This window comes from Hyperolius riggenbachi, chromosome 4 (assembly GCF_040937935.1).
Source record: "Hyperolius riggenbachi isolate aHypRig1 chromosome 4, aHypRig1.pri, whole genome shotgun sequence".
Classification (NCBI taxonomy): Eukaryota; Metazoa; Chordata; class Amphibia; order Anura; family Hyperoliidae; genus Hyperolius; species Hyperolius riggenbachi.
Window position 1 is genome coordinate 458,528,395 of NC_090649.1, and position 18,390 is coordinate 458,546,784.

Sequence of the window (18,390 nt, forward strand, 5' to 3'; positions counted from 1 at the left end):
TTTGTATGTTTACATGTATTTTACATTTTACAATTTGTCATGGTAGTGGTCCTTTAATGCCTTTCTAGCTGTTCTAGTGACCATTTATCAGCCGCTATACGCCCATCCCAGGAGAGGGAGAAAACGCCCGAGGCAATCAATGCAATCTGGCCCCAGTCATGTGGTGATCTGACGTACCTCCATTGATCTCGATCCTCAGCATGAGGCAGACGAAATTCTCGAAATTGATTTTCAGAGAGGAGTTGCAGTATCGCATAGCCATTAAGTTGTAAAATTGATGGCTTAATGTAATTCCTTTGGGCAAGAGGGAAAAAAAACAAGAGTAAAGAAAGTGCAAATTAATAGAAAAAATTCAGCAAACATTCAGCAGAAAAATAAGGAGAATAATGTATTTTCTCGTGTAAAGACTTTCCATTGCCAACATATCAGCGACACCTATCCCTTAGATGACATAAAGGCATATCCTGGTTCTGGCTGGCAAGGCATGCTGGGGGTTCTAAATGCATGCTGGGACTACTGAAATATAAAACTGCCAAGAATAACCGCCAGTAAAATATCGGTAAAATGACCGATATTCTACTATTGGGCCGTGGTAACTCTGAAAAAAGTAAAATAGTAAAATATCGGTTCATTTTACCAATATTCTACTATTGATAAACCTAACCCTACTGTAACATGAGCCCTCCCACTACTGAAATCTAACCAAACCCCCATCGATGCCTAACTCTAACCGACCCCCCCCCCCCCCCCACATGCCTAACCTTAACCTACTCCCCTCCCCCACCACCAATACCTAACGCTGACCGACCCCCACTGATGCCTAACCCTAACCGACCCTCCCCCCACTAATGCTTTACCCTAACCTACCCCCCCCCCACACACACACACACACACACACACCAATGCCTAACAATAATATCGACTTTGGGTGCCCAATAGCCACCCATGTTAATATCGGCAACTCATTGAAATCTGGCCAACCGCTATGCAAACTGTAAGTACAAGCAGCCGTGTCGCCAAATTTACATTGTTTACCAATAGTAACATGGGGCCTATGGGATGCCTAAGCTTCTGTGGCACCTCCAGCGCCCAAATTTCCTGACTCAAGTTTTTGCTGTCACACCAAAAGTGAGAAAAACAAAAGTTTGCTTTCCTAAAACAGAAAGAATTTGCGATAATTCAGGTTGGAGTGAGCTCGAGATGTCTCCCAGGCACCACTGCTGAATATATGCAAATTAACCATTGTACCCTTAGAAGCTAAACACACCTCCAGAACCGCTGGAATGCAATGATGTGTCAGCTTGTTAATATGTACAGAGCCATAATAATCCAACATGCATACAGACTGTTTCGGATTGTTTGATCCTCATCAGTGCATGGCATGGATTAATTTGGCTCTATGGAGTAGGGCTTGTAAATCCGAGAGCCTCACCAAAAGTGAGGCTCTGCCTCTGACACAGGTGTGGTTACAAACACCGCCATTAAACGCAGTCAGATGGCACACGGTGAAGGCATAGCGGCGACTGAACTTTGCAGCTGGTATAGTCAGGGTGTGAAGTCCCAATCGGTCAGAGCTCCACATTCTGGCTATCCCAGCCTGCATGGGGGACAAGGGGTTAAAAAGTTTCAGGAGGGGGGACCCCACATAATTTTTTAAAAAAAATAATTCCCACACTCTAAACATAAAAAAAAAATTAGGAAAATAGGAAAAAAAATACCAGGGATCTTCATACAGCCATATGGCGGCTGTATAGCGATCCCTGGACAAAGCGCTGCGGCTGCGTATGGACCCCCTGGAAACCCCGTCAGGAAATTTATTGCGCTTTCGTTTGATGCATGTAAAATTACACTACCGTTAGGTTTGCTACTAAAAGTGACATTTACTGCATTTAAAACTATACTTTTTTCCTTCTAAACTTTAAAATCGATTTTCTCAAAAACTATAAGGTCTTTTTTTAAAATTATTTTTTCCTCTTATTACTAATGATCTCCTTAACATATCCTGCAAATTTACGATTTCTAGCATTTAAGGTGGATTTGCTATTAATCATTAAACTCAGCAGGTTTTTAAATGTGTTTTGTTTTTTTTCCTTTGAAACTTTAAAATCGATTTTCTCAAAAACTATAAGGCCGATTTGAAATTTTTTTTCCTCTTGTAGCCACTGGGGGCCCCTACAATCTCTGGGGCCCTAAGGCAGCTGCCTCCTTTGCCTTAATGGTAGCGTCGGCCCTGCTCATATTGTCTCCAGTACAGGAAGAATTAAGAAACTTCACTTGTTACCTATTCAAATGAGCTTCTCTGAGCTCTCAGAACCAACTTAGGTCAGCTACCGTGCTGTTTTCTGAAGCATTTATCTCAACCTATCTCTTGCTGCTTCTTGTTTGTTTAAAGAGACTCTGTAACATTAAAAAGATCCCCTGGGGGGTACTCACCTCGGGTGGGGGAAGCCTCCGGATCCTAATGAGGCTTCCCACGCCGTTCTCTGTCCCACGGGGGTCTCGCCGCAGCCCTCCGAACAGCCGGCGACTGTGCCGACTGTCAGTTCAATATTTACCTTTGCTGGCTCCAGCGGGGGCGCTGTGGCGGCTTTCCGTTCCGAACTACACGGAAAAACCCGATCTCATTCGGGTCCGCTCTACTGCGCAGGCGCAGGACACTTGCGCCTGCGCAGTAGAGCGGACCCGACGGCGATCGGGTATTTCCGTGTAGTTCGGAGCCGACAGCCGTCAGAGCGCCTGCGCAGCCAGGAAGGTAAATATTGACGTCACCGCTGCACGGACTCCACGGAGGGCTGCAGCGAGACCCCTGACGGATGGAGGACGGCGTGGGAAGCCTCATTAGGATCCGGAGGCTTCCCCCACCCGAGGTGAGTACCCCCCAGGGGATCTTTTCATGTTACAGTTCCTCTTTAAGGTTTTACTGCCAGGAAGTTCAAAGGGTCATTAGCTCTGCTCGGCTTCATTATTTAAAATACAGTGTGTAATTTGTAAACTGCAAATATTAGAGAATGATGCAATGTTATAATAAATGTTCTAATAATTATCCATACTTCACATACAATTCATTACATCATAAGTTTATTTTTCGCTTCAGTGTCACTTTAAGGCCTAATCTATGAAAATGGCACTGAAGAGAATTTGAATCAGGCTATGTTTCCATTAGTGTGTTGCAATTTTGTTGCGGAAAACGCGTAGACAAATTTGCATGCGTATGCAAATTCATATGCATAATTTTGCGTATTTAAACGCAAAAATGCATGCGGTTTTGCATATTTTTCTAAATATGTGTTTTTAACCATGTCAGTGCCTGTGTGCTTTTTTTTTTACATTTACGCAAAAACTTACGTGAATTCGCATGGTAAACCGCATGGCGAAAACGCGGGCGATTTTCCTATTAATCACATTACATGCGAATCGCATACTATGCGTGCGGTGTGCAAATTCTGATGCCTGTGCAGTGCATAATTTCTCTGCACAGCACTGCGTGCAAATTCTGTTTGTAGTGGAAACAGGCCCATTGACTTTGTCATGTGAATCTGCATGCGTAAAATGCATGTGAATTCGCGTTAGTGGAAACGGCTCCCATGGAAGGATCTACGGTGGAAAATCAATTCAGTGTGGATTCAAATCCAGATCTGATGGAGGCTGCACTGTATGGTAGGGTGCGACTTCAAAACTATTGTTGAAATGATCGGTTAGAAACATTCTACGTGTTTTAGGTTTTGAAATCAACTTGTCTATGGCCAAGGCCAGATTTATATTTTTTGTGCCCTTGGGCCAACTTTCTTGCGGCTCCCCTTCAGGGCAGTTTCTAGGCTAAATTGCACCCAGGGCGAGGGTGTAAAAATTGAGCCCCTTTCCCCATGACCTCATGGCTCGCTAACCTCTTTAGGGACAGTTACAAAGCCACAGATCACAAGTAGATCTGCCTACTTACTAGAGAGACCAGCCACTCCTCCAGAAGGAAGCAGGACCAGGAAAACACACAGGTGAAGAGAGCCCGGAAAGCCGACTCCTCCATGGGCGCCGCGCACTGACAGCCTGCAGTACCGCTACAGGACATCAGGTGTCATCACGCGGTGGTGACGTGATGATGACTTGACAGCTCACGCAGGCAACCCAGGAGACGTCAAGGAAGGTGATTGCACTAGTAATCTTCTTCTTCCATTCAGCTGCACCGCGCATCACCAGCTCCCTAGCAGTTATGTTCTTCTGCCTGCGCCCCCCTTCTTCTACTTGCTAGTCTGCACCCAGGGCGGTTGCCCTGGCCGCACTGCCCAAGAAACAACCCTGCTCCCCTTCCATGCGTTGCACCTCCCTCCTATTCCCTGTACAACACCCTCTTCCATGTCTAACATTCATGTACAGCAGCCCCCTTTAACTATATACAAATCCCTTGGACTGCAGCTCCTTATTTCTATCTGTTGCTCCTTATTTGCAACCTCTGTATTCCAATTGCAGCAATCCCTCTTTCATGTCCAGCCGCCCCTCAGCCATCTACCGCCCAAGACCCGGGCCTTTGCGGCCTTTCCCGAAATCCGTTCCTGTATATGTCCACTTTCTCCATCTTTATTAACGTGATGGTTGTCTTTTGTTCAAAACTGCCAAACTCACTTCCCAAGCACTTTATTTTCGTTTTGACTTTCATGAAGGTGAAACCTAACAAATGTTACCTTTTTCTTGTACGGCCGCCTGGAGGTCATCGAATTTGAGATATCCCGATCTATCAATGTCTCTCCTCTGAAAGATCTCCTTTGGAAAGAATGAGATTACAAGGTTACCAATCTTTTTTTCCCTCTTTTTTCACGGCTTCAAAAATAGAAATGTTTTATTCCGAGCGGCGAGCGCTTCTCATAAATCTCAATTTCACTCCAAGCAAACGGAACATTATATAATGCATGGGGGAAGATTAGCTGGAATTGACCTTTCAGCTCCTGCCGGTTGTACAAGGGTAAACCTCAACTTCCTCTATTATTGCCGGAGCGCGGGGCAAAAAAAGATAAACGATTATAGATGTCACAGCGGCCCAGGCCGGGGACGCTGAACTGGTTTAATGCTGTCAGGACCTATTTACTGTCTAATAACGTCATAAACACTGGAAGGTGTCAACGTGGCCAAGGTCGTAATTACATATTCGTCATGCATATCCTGGGCGATGCGCGGCCCATGCAAAGGCGATTGGGGGAAGGAGGCGTATCCCGGCCCCCTTACTGTTTAGTCTAGAGTGATTAAATCTCGGCAAATGAATTCTACGCCTATTTGAAGAAAATGCTAAACAATTATGTGGGAATGAGACTGCTAAACCAATGTGGCAGTGGCCCTCATTTTTTTCCCATAATGCCTTGTTGTTGGGAACAGGAAGTTGGCACTGATTGCCACATGATTGCTGGGCAAATGGTTACAGGTTCTGAATCAAGATGGTGGCTACCTTAACATTCTATTAGTATACTAATCAGGGCCGGCGCTACCATAGAAGTAAAGGGGGCAATCGCCCCAGGGCCTCAGAGCCTGTAGGGGCCCCCAAGGTGTCTCCTCCCTTAACTGTTGCTCCCCGGGGTCTCTGCAGAGTCTTTGGCAGAGTAGTGTCTCATCTGTGCTGGTGGGCAGGTGAGATGCTACACTGCCAAAGGCTCCAGTAGGGAAATTTGGCTGCTACAATGGGCCCCTAATGCTGCTTTTTGGTCAGGGCAGTGTCTGTTGGAGGGCCCCTGGGTTAATTTTGCACTGGGGCCCCACTGTTACTAGATCTGGCCCTGATACTAATCATAGACATGGAACTGTGTTCTCCTCTACATTTTCTGGGCCTCATACAAGTTAAGATACTCTCCAGTCTCTGAAGGATTTAATGGGGCCCAGTATTGGATCCAATCACAGGCCCTAGGGAACCACCAAGCCTGACTTGTCAGACCAAATGAACAGGGGGATCCCTGTCCCTCTCAACATCGTTCCTTAGCCTTGTTACAGTTTGTTTAGCACAAGCAGCTCCGCACAGGTATCAGTACTCACGTGGTAAGAGAGCAGTCGCTTCCACAGGCCGTAGAATTCTATCACGTTGAGAGTCCCAGAGGCGTTAACCTGTACTCTGAGTTAAGGTGTACAACAATCCGGGTATGAGAACAATTCAATGCAGATGAACTTAACACAAACCCGCTATCTTATAGCACACCTGAAGGGCTCGTTCACACGACAGGCGTTTGTCTTTTTTTCGGCCGCCTGCGGTTTCTAAAAACGCCCCTAACCGCGTGGCCCATACAGGTCTATGAGAAGGTTCATATCAGCGCGGGTCGTTCGTGGTGCGGCTAGGAAAGCGGTGCGTGTTCCGTTTTCGGGGCGATCCCACGTCAATGGACGGTATAGGAAAATCGCCAAACGCGTACAAAAATGTGCATTAAGACGATTGCACTCGCGTTGTTAAGAATACATACATTGAATTTATTATTTTCCGGGTGAAAGAGTTCACTTCCTGACTTGCGTCAGGGAGTGAATTACAAAACGGCTCGGAAAAAACGCTTAGAAAACCGCTAAGCACAAAAACGAATCTCCCACCCAAACGCCGGGAATCGGAAAAAAAAAAAGACGCCTCAAAAAAAAAACCAACGTGGACGGATACGCGAACGGAACGCAATGTGAACAAGGCCGAAGTGAGAGGGATATGGAGACATTTGTATTTCTGTTTAAACAATACTAGTTGCCTGGCTGTCCTGCTGATCCTCTGTGGCTTATAGGTTTAGCCAACCATAGATCCCGAACAAGCAGGCAGATCAGGTGCTCTGACTGGATTAGCTGCATGTTTGTTTCAGGCATGTGATTCAGACACTATTGCAGCCAAAGAGATCAGCAGGACAGCTAGGCAACTGGCATTGTTTAAAAGGAAAGAAAATATGGCAGCCTCCATATGTCTCTCACCTCGGGTTCCTTTTAAGTGATAAAGCACACCACTAACAACAATGGAGGAAATGTTTTTTTTTGGCTCAAAAATTTTTTTTCCTAATCTGTGCATATAAAATGCAGCAGCGGTGCTAAGTAAAAACAAGAGGCAGGAGCGTGACAACTTGCTGACATCACTGGATGTGAGCAGGCATTGAAAGTAAATTATTAGAAAAGATCCTGCTGTACTGCATGCACCCTATTATTTGTCCATGACAGCTGGAATTTGGGGTGCTCTGTGCACCAAACAGATTGTTCTACACTCCAAACACATTACTGTTGCCATGGTTGCAAGGAAATAAAATTTGAACTTGCTGGTAATTTTTAGAAAATTAAAGCTGTAAACTCAGTCCTGACTCAGACAGGAAGTGACTACAGCGTGGCCCTCACTGATAAGAAATTCTAACTATAAAACACTTTCTTAGCAGAAAATGGCTTCTGAGAGCAAGAAAGAGATAAAAGGGTGAATTTCTTATCAGTGAGGGTCACACTGTAGTCACTTCCTGTCTGAGTCAGGACTGAGTCAGCCACTTACATACCTGATATTTAACTCTTTCAGGCAGAGAAAGAAATAAAGGAACACAGCATAGTTATTTGTGTGCTAGGCACTGTATATACACATGTCTATCTCATCATGTCACATGTCACCTCGGAAATCCTTTAAAACACACCTGAAGTGAGAGGGATATGGAGGCTGCCATATTTATTTCCTTTTAAAGAATACCAGTTGCCTGGCTGTCCTGCTGATCCTCTGCCTCTAATACTTTCAGCAATAGACCCTGAACAAGCATGCAGCAGATCAGGTGTTTCCGACCAAGGCAGAATTTATACTTTTTGTGCCAACTTTCTTGCAGCTCTCCTTCCAGTAACCTCCCCCTCCTATTCCCTGTGCAGACCCCTCATTCACATACAGCAGCCCCCTTTAATTATATACAATTCCCTTGGGCTGCAGCTCCTCATGTCTATCTGTTGCTCCTTATTTACAACCTCTGTATTCCACTTGCAGCAATCCCTCTTCCATGGCCAGCCGCCCCTCAGCCACCTGCCGCCCAAGGCCCGGGCCTCTGTGGCCTTTCTAGAAATCAGTCCCTGTTTCCTACTGAAGTCTGACTGGATTATCTATATGCTTGTTTCAGGTGTGTGATTCATACACTACTGCAGCCCCTTAAAGAGAACCTGTAACAAAAAAAAAAAGTTTCCCTGGGGGGTACTCACCTCAGAAGGGGGAAGCCTCATTGTCCCAATCAGGCTTCCCCCTCCTCATAGCTGCAGGCAGTCCAGTGTTGGCTCCCCCAAAGTGTCCTGGAATCCCCCCTCAACAAGCCTGACAAGCGCTGATTTATTTACCTTCCCTGGCTCCAGCGGGGGCGCTGTTGCGGCTCTCCGCACGGAGATAGGCGAAAATAGCCGATCTCCGTCGGGTCCAGTCTGCTGCGCAGGCACAGGAGACTTGCACCTGCACAGTAGAGCGGCCCGACAGCGATCAGCTATTTCCACCTATCTCCGTGTGGAGAGCCGAGACTGCGCCTGCGCTGGAGCCGGGAAGGTAAATATTTACATCTCCGCCGTTCCGGGAGGATTTTCGCCGCCGCTGTGGGATCGAGGAGGACAGGGGAAGCCTCAATAGGATCCGGAGGCTTCCCCCACCCGAGGTGAGTACCCCCCAGGGGAGGTTTTTTCATTACAGGTTTTGTTTAAGATCATCAGGGCTGCCAGGCAACTGGTATTGTTTAAAAAGAAATAAATATGGCAGCCTCCATATCACTCTCAATTCAGATGTCTTGTTAGGGTTAAAGGAATGACGACTCCCCCTCCAGCGTAGGCATCGGGATTGGAGTAGCGTAGCGCTCCCATTGCACGACTGGACTCCTCTAATGAAAAGCTGTAAGCTGCTCTCAGGAAAATCTGAAAGCCTGTGTGATTCAGCGTAATGGCCTTGCGGGGCCCGGAGCGTCGCGAGGAGTCCACAAATCAAAACGTTTCTCGCACATGGCGGAAAGGATACGTCCAACTGAGCCATAATGACTTTGCAGGCGTCCAGAGTGAACTTCACCGGCGCTTGTCGGACACCTAGGAGAGAACGGAGAGCGGTCGTTACACCTGCCATCGCTTCCGAAAACAAATACGCGATTTATCGGATCAGATATAAAATAATCATCATCATCATCATCATAAATAAATAGAGGAGAAAATAAATGAAGTAAAGCGAGAGCACAGGAAGCAGACAGCGAGGGATTTCGCCGTTAAACGTAACCTTCGGTGATGAACAGCTGCGCTGCGAGTGGAAATCACGCACCCGGAGCCTCGCTGTTGTTCATAAATCAAGATAATTAGCTATTATTGAGTTGCTACAAAGCTAGATCAATTAAACTAACTACGACTTAATAAGTGCGCTGATACATTTTCCTTAGATTGGGGTCGGCTGGTCACATGGGACTCGTACGGCTATCGGGCTGCGCTCGTGAATGATGACGCCTCTTATGTACAGATTTAAAGCCAGTCTCTAGACAGGAAATGAATTTTAGACGTGCCTGCGTCAGCAGTTCCTCCAGTACAGACTGTTAGAGTTGCATTCTGTGACCTGCTCAGAAAAGTTGGTCTGAGCCCCGCCCCCTTGCATGTTAAAGGACAACTGAAGAGAAAGGTATATGGAGGCTGCCATGTTTATTTCCTTTTAAGCAATACCAGTTGCCTGGCAGTCCTGATGATCCTCTGCCTCTAATACATTTAGCCATAGCCCCTGAACAAGCATGCAGCAGATCAGGTGTTTGACATTATTGTCAGATCTGACAAGATTAGCTGCATGCTTGTTTCTGGTGTGATTCAGACACTTCTACAGCCAAACAGACCAGCTGGACAGCCAGGCAACTGGTATTGTTTAAAAGGAAATAAACATGGCAGCCTCCATATTGTTCTCACTTCAGTTGCCCTTTAATACTGAGCAGAGCAGTACAAGTAGTCCTGCCCACAACAACACACCTGAACTCAGAACTTCCTCTCTACTCTAAAAGATAAGCAACAGCATAACAACCTTTAGAGAAAAACATTTCTTTGTTACAGCTGTTACAAATCCTGCAGTAAATCTGCAGTTTGTCCACTTCCTGCTTTCATGGAAGCAGACATATTGGTAATATCCTGTGTTTACAAATTAGCTGCTCTGCCAAGGTAGCTAGCTGACTCAACTGAGAGATCAAATTATAGTTGTAATTAGTCACAGATAAGGGGAGATTAAACAGTATAAACCAGGCATGGGCAAACTCCGCCCTCCAGCTGTTACAGAACTACAAGTCCCACAATGCATTTGCCTTTATGAGTCATGACTGTGGCTGTCAGACTCCCTGCAATGCATTGTGGGACTTGTAGTTCCTTAACAGCTGCAGGGCCAAGTTTGCCTATGCCTGGTCTAAACTCTCTAAATACACACAGTACATACATCTCTGTTTTCCTTCTGTCCTGTGCTAGAGTTCAGGTCCAGCCCAAGTGCACACAAAAGTTTTGTTTTTTTTAGTTCTGTATACAGGGAGGACAGGAGATTTTCCCCTTGTTATTGCCATCTGCATCTGGAGTGGAGAGATTTCTTTTAAAGGACAACTGAAGTAAGGAGAATATGGAGGCTGCCATATTTATTTCCTTTTAAGCAATACCAGTTACCTGGCTGTCCAGCTGATCTATGTGTCTGCAGTAGCGTCGGAATCACACCAGAAACAAGCATGCAGCTAATCTTGTCAGATCTGACAATAATGTCAGAAACACCTCATCTGCTGCATGCTTGTTCAGGGTCTATGGCTAAAAGGATTAGAGACAGAGGATCAGCAGGACAGCCGGGCAACTGGTATTGCTAAAATATAAATATGGTAGTCGCCATATCCCTCTCCCTTTAGTTGTCCTTTAACTCCTTGTCATTTGTGACACTTGTGGGAGGAATGGGCAGCAATATTGCTCCAATAGAAACAAAGACAACGATAAAAAAAATATTATAGAGATTCTGACCCTCTAGAAAGAAAAATGTTCCTTTATTGCTGTTTGTTTCCTTGCTCCGGATACTTCCTGTCATGTCCTGCTCTTTGTGACACTAGTGACAGCAAGTTGGTATATTATCAGGGAGGGTCAGATTTGTATTCTTTACCACCCTAGGCCACTGTCACCAGCTGCCCCTCTTCAGTATAGGTAGGAAGATGACCCCTCCACCCTTCCCTCTAGTATAGGTAGCCTGATGACCCCCCCAGTATAGGTAGCCAGATGACTCCTCCCCTTTCCCTGTAGTGTAGGTAGCCAGATAACTCCTCCCCCTTTCCCTCCAGTATAGGTAGCCAGATGACTCCCTTAATCCCCCCTTTTCCCACCCCCTTTCAGTATAGGTAGCCAGATGACTCCTCCCCCTTCCCTCTAGTATAGGTAGCCAGATGACTCCTCCCACTTCCCTCTAGTATAGGTAGCCAGATGACTCCTCCCCCTTTCATTCCAGTATAGGTAGCCTGATGACTCTTTTAATCCCTCCTTTTCCCACACCCCCACCTTTTAGTATAGGTAGTACAGTGACGGCACAGTGTTCCAACGTAAGAACAGATTCAGATTAAGAACGAACCTACAGTCCCTATCTCGTTCTTTAACCGGGGACTACGTGTACATAGATAGAAGTGTTTCTGATGCTGAAACCAGGAGAATTAATGTAAAAACATGGGTACTCTTAATCATTTACTGTATTCTGCTAAATGGCGCTACAATTTTTTTGCAGACAATCTCCAGAAGAACAATAGGCCAAAATGATGTAGAAGTACGTAGTTTATAGCATCCAGGATTAGTGGATCTGAAAACAAAATATTATTCTGTAAAAAGGAAAATAACGTCTACTTACTTGTCCATGTTCCTTTATTCAGCAGCATTTGCAGCTGGGAGACGTTGATTTCTTGGTGCTATAAAATAAAATAAAATGAATGTTTGTTATTCTTGTAAGCGACGAAACAGGCTAGGAAAATACTTTAGACATGGTCTACTGTACTGTACTGTACACGGATTTACAAAAAGGATGCCCAGAAATAGCGGAGAGTAGAATATCTGTAAATTTACCAGTAGTCTACCCTTTTGCAATGCAATTAAGATAGTAAAATATCAGTAAATGATACCAATATTACTACAGCTAAACCTAACCCTATTCTCACACAAAGCCCTCCCTCTACTGATGTCTAACCCTAACCACACACTTCCATGCCTAACCTTAAAGTGAACCTCCGGACTAAAAATCTACTCAGCAGAACTGAAAAGGCTGGGTGTTTTTTTAACAGTTTCACGGCATCAGAACTTTGTTTTTCTTACCAAAGCATCATATTTTGCCGCATTTTTAACTAAGCTCCACCCATCAAAGAAAAAAAGCCTGGGCTTTTTTTCCCCTGATGCTGTGCAGAGCATGATGGGATTTCCTATGTTGTTATTCACATTGCCTAGCAACTGGGAGAGGTGCTCAGGACACAGGACAGTTGGGATTGTGTCCCATGCTCCCTGTAACCTACTTTCAACCAAAAAGATGGCTGCCCCCATGAAATCAAACATTTGCCTGTTCTTTTAAAACAGTGTGGTGGTAAGAGATTGTATTACCTATCTATTTTAATTAACATAACTAATGTAACTTAATGACAGTATGTTTGTTTAGGCTGGAGTTCCTCTTTAACCATCCCAACGCCTAATCTTAACGCGGATCTGAACTCAGACCTCCTCTCTCCTCTGAAAGCTACACAACAGCATAATAACCTTTAAACAAAGCACATTTCTTTGTTACAGCTGATACAAATCCTAAAATAAATCTGCGCAGTTTCTACTTCCTGATTCATGGAAGCAGACATATTGTTTACAGCCCGTGCTTCCAAATGTGACACAGGGGGAGATCAAATTACAACTAGTGATAAACAGGCTAAACTCTCTGAATACATACAGGGTGCATTCCTCTACGTTTTCCTTCTGTCCTGTGCAAGAGTTCAGATCCACTTTAATTAACCACCCCCAGCACAACTAAAAACTTAGCCTCCCCCCCAAACCGTCCCTCCCCCCGCCAATCCACTGCAACAAAAACAAACTTTTTGGGTGGCGCGGAACTTTAGGCGCCACCACAGGCTCCCATATATGGGGAAGCTATGGGCAGAAATTTGGCCAACAGTCTAAGCCTGGGTAGCTAGACTAGTTCTGTTGGAAAATTGTCTCTGATTTGACAAATAGGAATGGTCAACGCGATGCTAATAGTTCCCATTTGAGGCTAATTGTTCATCTGTAATATCTCTGCTGGTCACTAGGGAAAAAGGAATAGAGGCGTTCTACATCACTCCTGTTGTCATCCTAACACAGGAAGTGTGGCCATTGTCATTTTTTTTTTCAAAACTGAAGATAAAAGATACAATATTTACTTTTTACAGGTAGATGGCACAATACCCTTTTTCCATTTCATTTATAATCTGCCCATTAAAATGGACCTGAACTCTTTCACAGGGCAGTAGGGAAACAGAGAAATGTACCCTGTATGTAGAGTTTAGCCTGTCTGATTCCCCCTCCGATAATGACTAATATCAAGTTGTAAGTTGATCCCTCAGCTGTGTCAGCTGACTGCCATGGCAGATAAGCTCATTTGAAAGCACAGGATGTTAACAGTATGTCTGCTTCCATGAAAGCAGGATGTAAACACACTGCAGAATTATTGCAGGATTTGTATTAGCTGTAACAAATACATGTTTTTATTTAAAGGGTATTATGCTGTTGCATATCTTTTGGAGCAGAGCAGCAGTTCTGAGTTCAGGTCCATTTTATTGTCTGGTTTTGTCCAGCCTTAGAAAATGAGGCCCTTTAAATGGGAAAACACTAAAAAGTATTAGTGTGGTGTAACTGGAACAGCTTCCTCCTGGTATTCTGGATCAAACAACGGCTGTAGGTTTCTACAAATGATAAAGTTGACCAATCAGCTCTCACCTTCTGAAAATATCTAGAGATGAAATTCTCCACTTCGTCCTGTTTCTCGGCAACTTTCTGTTCAAAATAAAGAAAAGAAAAACAATTAGATGTTTCCAAACTATGGGCGAAGCAATCACCCCTGCGACCTCCGCCATCACAGGGGGGCCCAGAAGCTTTGGAGGCCCCTCCTCCCTCTCTACAACCGCAGGTGCAGCTAATTAGCAAAAATTGCTTGCTCACAAAAACCATGTGCAGGAGCGTGTGTAATTTTTTCCTGCTTCCAGACACTGCTTCACAGCAGAACACTCTCTGCTGCCATTGGCCAGCTCCCGATCACGTGACCCGCATGGGGTCGGGGACCAAGGGGCGCCACGCTATGATTTTTGCAGGGGGCCCCTATTATGTCTCGTTACGCCCCCTGTTCCAAATTCAGTGTAAATGTCCCATCCTATATAATAATTCCCCTGTCCTCCTGTGTCTGTGCCAGCTGCCTGGAGCGCATGCGCGGCACGTGGCCATGAGTGGGCCAGCAAGCGGCTAAGGATGGCGCGCTCCTGTTTCCAAACTATGGGCGAAGCAATCACCCCTGCGACCTCCGCCATCACAGGGGGGCCCAGAAGCTTTGGAGGCCCCTCCTCCCTCTCTACAACCGCAGGTGCAGCTAATTAGCAAAAATTGCTTGCTCACAAAAACCATGTGCAGGAGCGTGTGTAATTTTTTCCTGCTTCCAGACACTGCTTCACAGCAGAACACTCTCTGCTGCCATTGGCCAGCTCCCGATCACGTGACCCGCATGGGGTCGGGGACCAAGGGGCGCCACGCTATGATTTTTGCAGGGGGCCCCTATTATGTCTCGTTACGCCCCCTGTTCCAAATTCAGTGTAAATGTCCCATCCTATATAATAATTCCCCTGTCCTCCTGTGTCTGTGCCAGCTGCCTGGAGCGCATGCGCGGCACGTGGCCATGAGTGGGCCAGCAAGCGGCTAAGGATGGCGCGCTCCTGTTCCCTACGGGCTTTTCTCTATATGAATATCACATGTTAATTTGAGTTACAGGTACTTAATATTTTGTTTGTGGTATTTAATATTTTTCTGATTTTTTTTTTTTTTTTACAGAATATATGTTATTTATAGATGATTTAGTCAGTGTTTGCCCATTGTAAAATCTTTCCTCTCCCTGATTCATGTTCTGAAATTTATCACAGGTGGTGACATCTTTAGTTCTGCCAGACGATCTGTGTGGAATGTTCGTTTACTGAGAGTTGTATGCACAGAGGGAGGTACTGCTTGCTTGGCAGTTGGAAAAAGCCGTTATTTCCCACAATGCAACAAGGTTCACAGACAACAAATGGTCAGGACCATGGTCATGACATCACACTGTGGGAGGGGTTTCACCACAATATCAGCCATACAGACCCCCCCTGATGATCTATTTGTGAAAAGGTAATGATTTCTGGTGGGAAAGGTGACATGAGCTACGGTTTGGGATGAAGTTCGATCCTTGGTTACAGTTCCTCGTTAAAGCCATTCGGTCCTTGATGATTCTGCAGTAAGATGAAAGCTGCCGAGAACCGTATATTAACAGTGACGATATGTCTGTCTATCTGCCGCAACATATTGACATTAATATTACATAAAAGGCTTTGATCCTGAATTTGCTGGGACAAGCTCCGACGTCCCCCTCCAGTCATGGCAAGTGGTCTCTGAATCGAGTCGCGCACCCCCCCCCCCTCCTTACATGCCATCTGTCAGCCGCGACATGCGTGAACTTCATTAAAATGGAAATTACAGCCGTGGTTATGATGCTCGGTAATCAAGGGACCTCAGCTGTCAGGCAAACAGACAAATTCTATTTAACTTGTGTAAAAGTCCATCTGAGCGGCATCTGACAGGAAGATCTGACAATCACATGACGCGGGGGGGGGGGGGGGGGGGGGGGGGCGGAGGAGCAGCACTACGATTCATGAGGTTCCCCCGCCAACACTTTACTGGGCTCTTCCCTATGTTTACCCTCGGCCATCCCCCCTCCTGCGGTGACACCAAAGCAGGATCATCCACCAGGCTACCTAGGCAGGTGCTTAGGGCCTAGTGGGCGTCAAGAGGCCGACCTGCCGGCCTTCTCTGACCTCTCTCCACGACAACTTACTAAAAGGACCACAAGGGTGCCCCAAATCGACTGCCTTGTGCCCCATTACATCTTAATCCTTCTCTGGGTAACACCCATTTCCCTCTCCCATCTCTGGGTAGCACCTATGAACCTCGGGGAGTCCATCTGCCAGGGATTTACATGCATAATGGGTGCCGGGAAAATTTGAGAGCCAGAGATAACCGCTAGTAAGTAAAGTACAGTCAGTAAAATGACTGTTATCCTACTACCTGGCAGTGCTAATTCTAATAGTAATATATCAGTAAGTTTTACCAATATATCACTATTGCTAAACATAACTCCATTCTCACACAGCCCCTCCCTCTAGCGATGCCTAACCCTAACCACACCCCCTGATGATACCTAACCCTAGCCAACACCCTACTGATGGCTAACCCTAACCGACCCCCCTGACAAGGCCTAAGCCTACCCATCACCCCCCCAGTGATGCCTAACCCCAACTACGCCCCCTGCCAATGCCTAACCCTAGCCAACCCCCTACCAATGCCTAACCCTAACCAACCCCCTCTGACAATGCCTAACCCTAACCACACCCGCTGCTGATGCCTAACCCTAGCCAACCCCCTACTGATGCCTGACCCTACCCGACCCCCTTGACAAGGCCTATGCCTAGACAACACACCCCTCCCCAGTGATACCTAACCCCAGCTACGTCCCCTGCCAATGCTTAACCCTAGCCAACCCCCTACCAATGCCTAACCCTAACCAACCCCCATCTGACAATGCCTAACCCTAACCACACCCGCTACTGATGCCTGACCCTACCCGACCCCCCTGACAAGGCCTATGCCTAGACAACACACCCCTCACCAGTGATGCCTAACCCCAGCTACGCCCCCTGCCAATGCTTAACCCTAGCCAACCCCCTACCTATGCCTAACCGTAACCGACTTCCCTGACAAGGTCTAACCCTAAACATACCCCCTGCTGATGCGATGCCTAACCCAAGCCAACCGCCTACTAATGCCTAACCGGCCCCTCTGACAATACCTAACCCTAACCACGCCCCCTGCTGATGCATAACCCTAACCAACCCCCTAACCGCCCCCCCCTGACAATGCCTAACCCTAACACTAGCCAACAACGCTCCCCCACCTAGTGATGCCTGACCCTAACCAACTCCCCACTAATGCCTAACCTTTTCGGGGAAGTTTGGCGAGCGGCCGCTATTTGCAGCCACAGTTTGTGCTCCACTATCGCTCTGATTATGACAATTTTCCAGCTACGCCCTGACTGGTTCCTGTATTCTGCATGTCTTACCTTACAGCACAGCACCATGTTGGGACTCTCTCCTTGCTCCCTGAAAAAAAAAACATAGGCGGATATTACATTTATTGTCTGAAGACATAAAAGACCTCATTTATCTAGCCTGCTATTGATGTCTTAGCCGGATTAAAGCAAGGCAATACAAAATGGATTCATCTTTCTGGCCAGTGCGATCACTTTGTTCAAATCAGCCGTGTATTGCCCCCAATAGGTGCGTCTGATCGATTTCAGGCAGTTTATCGATTGCAATCACACACGCTGGAAACTCACAGCTTATTGCCATAAGAGAATCAATGGCAATAAGCTGTACAACACTTGCAGATCGACTCGTGTTCGACAGGATTGTGGGAAATCAGGTTGTGATTGATTGTGCCATGTGGTTAGGGAATCAATCGCTAATTCCAATCGGGGAAGGATTGATTGAGCTGGTTTACCAGGCCATTATCGAGCTGTGTATGTCTAATTAAATCATTTTGTATTAAGCGAAGGGATGGCTGCATAGTGCAAGTCTCTACAACCAATCAGAATACTGTTTATTGAAGGTTAACAGATACAAAATAGATTCTGCAGGATAAAATAGCTGCTTCAATCACTGTAAAAGGTGGCCATTAACAATATGATTCTTTGGACGATCAATCAGAAAGGATTGTTTGGGCCAACTAACGGAAGGATAGCTGCTATCCAATTCAATCAGATTAATGTACTTGATCCAAAAAACGAATCAATTTGAAACAGAGAATTAGTTGTCCGAAGAATCGTATTATTATTGGCCACCTTAAAAGGCAGCTACACACAATACAATACACAATACAATTGAAGAATTACAATCAATTTTTCTGATTGATTGTAACTTTTGAAAAAACTGGCCAATGTCACACACACACACACACACACACACACACACACACACACACACACACACACACACACACACACACACACACACACACACACACACACACACACACACACACACACACACACACACACACACACACACACACACACACACACACACACACACACACACACACACACACACACACACACACACACACACACACACACACACACACACACACACACACACACACACACGT

General features: G+C 45.9%; 1 protein-coding gene across 1 annotated transcript in view; it reads right to left on the reverse strand.

Moving 5' to 3' along the window:
• Positions 1–18,390, reverse strand: part of CAPN14 (calpain 14) — an 86,559-nt gene that overhangs the window by 17,254 nt on the left and 50,915 nt on the right. Inside the window, exons 14-20 of the mRNA XM_068232791.1 lie at positions 17,285–17,324; positions 13,876–13,932; positions 11,783–11,840; positions 8,933–8,997; positions 6,007–6,075; positions 4,674–4,752; positions 178–294 (exon numbers count right to left, since the gene is read on the reverse strand). Of these exons, the coding sequence (XP_068088892.1) occupies positions 178–294; positions 4,674–4,752; positions 6,007–6,075; positions 8,933–8,997; positions 11,783–11,840; positions 13,876–13,932; positions 17,285–17,324 (485 nt within the window). The remainder of the gene's footprint in view (positions 1–177; positions 295–4,673; positions 4,753–6,006; positions 6,076–8,932; positions 8,998–11,782; positions 11,841–13,875; positions 13,933–17,284; positions 17,325–18,390) is intronic.